The sequence below is a fragment of the Vicia villosa genome, linkage group LG3, assembly GCF_029867415.1.
Source record: "Vicia villosa cultivar HV-30 ecotype Madison, WI linkage group LG3, Vvil1.0, whole genome shotgun sequence".
Classification (NCBI taxonomy): Eukaryota; Viridiplantae; Streptophyta; class Magnoliopsida; order Fabales; family Fabaceae; genus Vicia; species Vicia villosa.
In genome coordinates, this window is record NC_081182.1 from 186,145,729 (window position 1) to 186,152,997 (window position 7,269).

At 32.4% G+C, this 7,269-nt stretch overlaps 1 protein-coding gene across 1 annotated transcript; it reads right to left on the reverse strand.

Annotated features, from left to right (window-relative positions):
* Positions 1 to 3,690: 3,690 nt before the first annotated feature.
* Positions 3,691 to 6,983, reverse strand: LOC131662671 (transcription factor bHLH130-like). Its single transcript, XM_058932517.1, has 5 exons — positions 6,737 to 6,983; positions 5,852 to 6,356; positions 4,619 to 5,124; positions 3,962 to 4,030; positions 3,691 to 3,864 (listed from the first exon to the last, which is right to left on the reverse strand). Exons 2-5 carry the CDS (start codon positions 6,336 to 6,338, stop codon positions 3,814 to 3,816), a joined length of 1,113 nt encoding a protein of 370 aa, XP_058788500.1. The 5' UTR covers positions 6,339 to 6,356; positions 6,737 to 6,983; the 3' UTR covers positions 3,691 to 3,813.
* Positions 6,984 to 7,269: the final 286 nt, after the last annotated feature.

The window sequence follows — 7,269 nt, forward strand, 5'->3', positions numbered from 1 at the left end:
GATCTTTCAGGCATCAGGGAACACCTTTCTTGTGTGACCCTCCTTCTTGCAATGATAGCATCGAATACCAGATGCTTCACCACTGTAAGACTTCTGTTGACTTTTACCTTTTTTCTTATAAAACTTACCATCCTTTTGCAATAATTTCCCCTTAGTAGCAAAAACTTCACCAACTATCGAAGTTTTATGCTCTTTTCGTTCGTTCAAATCCTTATAATATATGGTTGATTGAACTACTTCAAAGTTCAGGGACCCCTTTCCATACAAGTGAGTTTCTTTGAAGTGAGCATGTGACCTAGGCAAAGCACACAATAACAACAACAACAACGCTTGATCTTCATCATCGATCTTCACATCAATATTTTCAAGATCAAGAATCAGTTTGTTGAACATATCCAATTGCTCAGCCAACACTTTGTCTTCAATCATCTTGAATGAATACAAAGCTTGCTTTAGGTAGAGTCGATTTACCTGTGATTTGGTCATGTACAAACTTTCAAGTTTCACCTATAACCCTGATGTCGTCGTCTCCTTTGATACATGTCGAAGAACCTTATCATCAAGGCTCAACAAAATTGTGTTGCGGGCTTTCTATATCATGGCCATTTTTCATTTTCTGTTGGCGCAACATCCATTGTTGCCGCTCCCTTCAACGCTTCCAAACAACTCTGCTGGACCATAGGACTTTCATCTTCAAGCATCACAGATCAAAATCGTTCACTCCAGTGAACTTCTCAATCTCATACTTTGTTGAAGGCATCTTCTCCATGCTTACCGCACCAATTTGTTGTGAAAAGGATGCCTCGATGAACAAAGTATAACTTGTTTCTTTGTGATCAAGAAACACACAAGGGTAGAAAAGGTGATAAAACAAGAAGAACAACAAGGATTGGTTATAATTACTATCTTTACTTTCTCTTTAAAACAAGATTACAAGAATAACAAATAACCCTCTCACCCTAAATTAGGATTTGCAGTATGCAATGATGAGGGACTAGTATGCTATTTATAATAAAACCTAACATACTAAACTAATGGGTCTTTTCACAAATACCCATTACAAGCTAACTTTGGGTACAAGCTAAATTAAAAAATTAGACATAATAGACAGACCCAATTCGAAATACTAACAACCCTATTATTTTGACACCCACATACTAGAACACACTTCTACTATAATATGTTGGTCGACACCAACATGTGAACATACTTCGACAACATGCTAACCTCCGTCGAACCTGAAGCTATTCTTGGACCCTCTAGAGTTCGATCCAATATCTCACACAACACTTTATGTTAAAAGTGTGTCTGGTGTCTACTACATGACACTTTAGGTTGAAGGCGTGTTTGGTGTCTGATACATGACACTTTATATTTTGTCATCAGATGGAAGCCATCAACTCCAACAAATGGTATACAACCATTTATAAACCCTTCTTACAACTGTCAAAATAAAAGTAGAATGATCCAAACCTTGGTTGTATTGAAGGACTTGGTATGCCAATATTGATCTTAACAATATTCCCAACTTTAACCCTTGTTAACTCAGTAACATACCTCAATAAGTTTTCATATTGCTTATCCGCATCTCCTTTAATAACCTTATTTGCAATTAAATTTGCCTTCCATGCTCTAGCAACAATAATCTCCATAAACTAATTTTGTCTCATATCTTACATAATATAAAAAATTCTCACTGTCTTAGAAGATTGCATTTTCTTCACTACTATCTTGGCCACCCACTTTAATTTTGTAGATCTATTATTCAATACTAACCACTCACGAAGGTAATTTCCATGCTCTCATTTTTCACAAAGGTAATTTCCCTATCATTTAATACTAACCACTCACGAATTGCTTCTCTAAAACCAGTTAGAGAATTAAATTTCATACCCAACTTAAACTTGTAGTCTTTATTGAGGTGTTTTTTCCTAAACTTTTCAAACTTAGGCCCTTTATCATCATCATATTCATCTGGATCAGAGCTGTCCAATTCATCACTAACATATTCATCATCTTAAATTTTTCTTTTTGGAACTACATGATAAGCCTGTAACTATGGTGCCCTAGTTTATGGGTAAATACACCAATTCTATCAAATCCACCAGTTATAGCAGTAGTTCTCTCATCCTCACTATCATCAAAGCGTTCAACACCCTCATCATCAAATCCTTCAATATCTGTAATCTCATTAATACACTTAGGTGCCCATTACTTTCAATTCTATGTCATTCACATCAATGTTCTAGATAAATATTACCATCAACTTGAGTTGCACAAGCATATGCAGCAAAATCATATGCATCATCTATATAATATATCATTCTCATTGACCCTTACAAATTCACCTTCATGGTGAAAAATTACATTAAACAGTTGCATAATCTATAAAAGGAGTTCGAAACAAAGTTTAATGTTCTACATTCGACATTACCTTCGCTACAAGAAAAGAGTTCGAAAAAACTTACCTCAGATATTGGAAGCTTCCATGGCATCTTCGTGCTTCGTCTTCCTACTTCGTCCTCGTTCTTCGTCTTCGTGCTCCAATGGCATTCTTCGTCTTCGGCTATGTCGTTTGTCTTTTTCGTTGGTCGTCTTCTTCGTGATTTGGAAATTTTAGTGAAACTCTCATTTTTTAGGGGAGTTCATAAAAACGATGGTGTAGTAAATAAATAAATAAATAAAAATGGAATTGAATATCATACATGTCATTTAAAATATAATTGAAAATCAAAAAATGCCACCTAGATCATCCAAAGAAGGGTCATACACACAAAATCACTAAGGATTATTATAAGATTCTGGATTGAAATAGTCAAAGAAGGGTCATACACGTAAGATTATTTTAAGATTATGGATTGAAATAGTCAAAGAAGGGTCATACAGACAAAATAAAGACATTATACGGGGCAAATCTATTTTTTTTTATTTTATAAAAGATTATGTTTGGATACGTAAAAAAGAACAGAGTGGAGTGGAACGGAGTGAGATGAAACAGAGCGGGATGAAATAAATGTACAATTTCATTGTTTGGATACGTCATGATGGAATAGAGTAATTTTGTCATTCCGCCTAAATCGGAGGGTAAAAAAAACGATGGAAAGTGAAGGAATGAGATGAAATGCATTTCATCCAATATTGCTCTATTCCATCCTTTTTTAATCAATCCAAACATTAGAACATAACTTTATTCCATTCTATTCCACTTCATTCCATCATATTCCATCAATCAAAACATACACTAAATCAAATATCACTAATATTACAATATTACAGGGGTGACATATATTTAACTCAATAAAAAAAATGTAAGTTAATATCTTGACCCTAAATTTTTATAACAAAGTCAAAATATTCTTTAAAAGTGATCTTTCAAATAAAAGATATTCCTAATTGGGTACTAAAAAATGTGTGGGTGAAATTCTAGCAACGTTTCAAGGCATAGTTTTTCCTTATCTTTTGCACCCCATTAAAACTCTAGGCTGCATGAATGAAACACACACTTGAATATCACTTAATTAGTTTCTTTTTACTCAATATCACATATTCTACAAGAATATTATTCTTATGTAATGCAATCAAACTTTTTATTATGTAAAATGAAGAGCTACAAAGAAACACCCCTACTATAAACACCATATTACTTAATCATCCTATAATTAAACTAAGAGAAAAATCACAAGACAAAAATGAACAAAAATTGAAGAGTTTTATTTTCTATAATTACAATTGCCAACTTTGGCACACTCATTACATTATTTTTCATATATACACAAAAATTCTTCTCCCTTTTGCTATCTAAAGAGATACAAATCAGCTACAATGTCTTGTACATTTGCATTTTTCTTTACAATCTGTGAGTGTCTACAAGAGATGAAAGAAATTTAGTTAGAAATTATATTATAAACTTTGGTGGAATTCAATAATTCATTGTGTTTATTCAGTTCAACTTTTCTAGTACCTGAACTTGTTCTTGCAAGTCTTTAATGTACTCAACTGCCAAATCCAACATATCTGCTGTACTTGTTTGCTGCAAAATTAGAAGTTCTTAGTTAGTTACGTATATGCATATAAAGTTTCAATCAACATATGATACAATTATTAGCTATGTAGCGATGACACTTAAGATCGAAGGTGTGACCGAATGTGCGTCCGAGGTCTGATACGCGACCCTTTAGATTGAAGGTGTGATTGGTGTCTAGTACACGACATTTTATATTGAATGTGCGTCTGGTATCTAACACGCGACACATTATATTCAAGTTGTTTTTGGTGTCTGGTACGCGACACTATAGATTGAAGGTGTGTCAAATAACTGATACGTGACACTTCATATTGAAGATGTGTCAGGTGTCTGATACGTATCTGGGTCTGATACGCGACACTTTTGAATAAATGTTTGTCTCGTGTGTGATACGTGATATTTTAAATCAAAAGTGTGTCTGGTGTCTAATATGTTTGTATAAGTGCGGTGTTTGACATTTCTGTGTCAATGTTTAACACATAATTGTTCACTGCACGAGATCTCTATCTCATTCTTAACAATTTAAAATAAACACAGATTTTTTTGAAAATTAAAATTAAAACGTTTTAAGATAATAAATAGGACTTAAAATACCTTATCCGATTTTGGGAAAAGACCTTGCAGTTTCTTGATTCTATCACTAATTCGCGTTCTTCTAACCCTCTCTGCAATGCTTCTCGGATGAGTTGCAAACCCTCTCTTCGCTCGAATTTTACACGGAACCGAATCTTGAATTTGAAGAAACTTCTCTATAGACGATGTTACCTTTGTTGAAGAACTAGGCAAACTTAAATGATGAGTCAAACCAAGATTTTGATAGCGAAAATCAGCTTCTTGAGATTCCAAGCCATTTGAAGTAGAAAACATGATTTCATCTTCTGTTTCTGTTTTTTGAGCATTGAATGATGAATTGTCCCAAAATTCATTTGTGAAACTAGGCACATGATGAGATTTGGAGTCACCATTTGGTTCTATGCTTTGGATTCCATTTTCAGCTATTTGTGGCATTCTTTTCAAGCATGTAGATGGCATAGATGAGAAGTTAAGTGTCCCATGTATACTTTCTTGTCCATTTGAGTCTTCCCTCAATGTTGTAAGACCTTCAATTAACAAATCATATTAAATTAAATAAAAGAATTTGATTTGATTTGGTAAAAAGATAAGTAACTTGCAAAGCATAGCTAATTCTAAACTACATTTTAATCGCGACAATTTTTTTGAAAGTTCTGCATAAATTAACTATAGTTTAGTGGCGACAAAATAAATGACCTATTTTGTAATAGTTAATATAAAATCTATTATGAGGTTCTATTTAACTATGATTTAACCGTAGAAAATTTTGAATCATATATTATAGCTTATCTTGTGCTCACCTTTAAATACGACTATGATTCAAAACATATCAATAATTTAACAAAAATGACTTTATTAACTCTGTGATATTTTTTATTTATTTAGACAATATACATAATTTGAGTCGAACTGAGTGCGCACATACATACAGACATGAATTCTTTCAACATTTATATTTTTCATTTACAAGACTTAAATCAAAGACTTTCTTTGTCATAATAAGGCTCGTAACGACTCGGTCCAACAAAAAATGGATCAAAAAATGCTATTCATATAAAAAATAAGTTGTTTTCATAAGCTAATTTTCAGAGTTTGTGAAAAAAAGTTGAAATTAGCTTATAAGACCTGTAATAAGCTGTTTTCGCAAGCTCTCTCAATTGAAAACTCAAATAAATCAATTCAAACCGACGCTAATTATTATAGAAAAAACACAAAAAAGGTAAAAAATCTATGAAAGTTAGAAAAAATTCATACCATTTTCACTAGAGAAAAAACCAGCAGGTGAACTCTTTTGCCTAACAAGATTGTTGCAATTCCTCCCACCAATTTTAGCTTGAGCACAATTCTCAGAATCCCTAAAGTTTCCTCCACCAAAAGATCCATAAAAACCATTTCCATTACCACTTGAAAAGCCTTGATAAACCAACTCAGATCCACCATAAGAGTAAGATTCACTTATTTCTTTCTTCACATTCTTCACACCAAACTCTTGCAATTGTTCTTCACAATTGTTCCATCCATTATTGGATGATATCAACTTGGATAACATAGTGTCCATTTCTGAGCTTGTGGATGGAAGATAATTCTCAGTTGTAAATGATTCTTCATTGTTGACATAGCTATTGTTGTCAATTAGGTTTGTAAACAATGAAGTTGATAGTGTTGAATTGTTTTGTTGGTGATAGTGTTGTTTTGAATCTAGTTCTTGGTTTCTTCTAATCTCTTCATACATAACACCCATCTTGTTTTGTTCAATCACCTGAAAAAAAAATTCAAGAAACTATCTATAATTTCTTCCTATAGTTAATAAGAAACTTTTCTAGGAAAAAAATTAACAATTATAGATATGATTAATGTTTCTAATACGGTCGATTTTTGATGTGGCGTCAAGTTTCTTGATATATCTGCAACCGCAATTATGGTTGCATCAGTAGTATTTGACTTCAATTTAATCGTGATTTTATTTTGGAATCTACAACTATAATGGTTGTCGTAATATAATTTTTTTAAGGTCTCGACAACAATATTACAACTGCAATTTCGATCACATCAATCATATCACTCTGCAATATAAAACTTCTTAGTAGAATAGGATCTGTGACCACAATTTAAAATTAATAATGACTAAAAACAATTTACCTTAGAGAATCTTGCTTGAATTCTACTCCTTTTGTGATCAAGATTGATTTTTGAGACAAGAAAGTTAAGAAATTCTTGAAAGGAAATAAAGGGTATAGATAAAATTCAATTTTTGGTGAATTGAAATTCAAACTTCAAGTCCTTAAGCTTCTTGAGTATGAGAAAGAACTCTTAGAATTAACACAAAAAACAAATTTGAGACAAGAGAGGAGGAAAAGAGGAGGAAGGTAGGAAATAATTGTTGTCTTGTCTTCCACTTGTGACATATTTATGAAGTGTTATGGAAAGTATTTGACCTTATTTTTACACAATAATAACGATTATACCTTATGACTTGAGTGGTTAGTATCTTTGTGTCCTTCATTTTTTTTAATTGTTTTGGCGTTGACTATTAGAAATAATCAAAATTGGGGTCTAGACTTTAGTGATATTTTAGTGTGAACATTTAATAGTGAAAGTGGACTTTATTAGATTTAATTTTTTATTTGATTATAATATTATTTGACTTTGCAATTGCATTAAACTTAAGAACA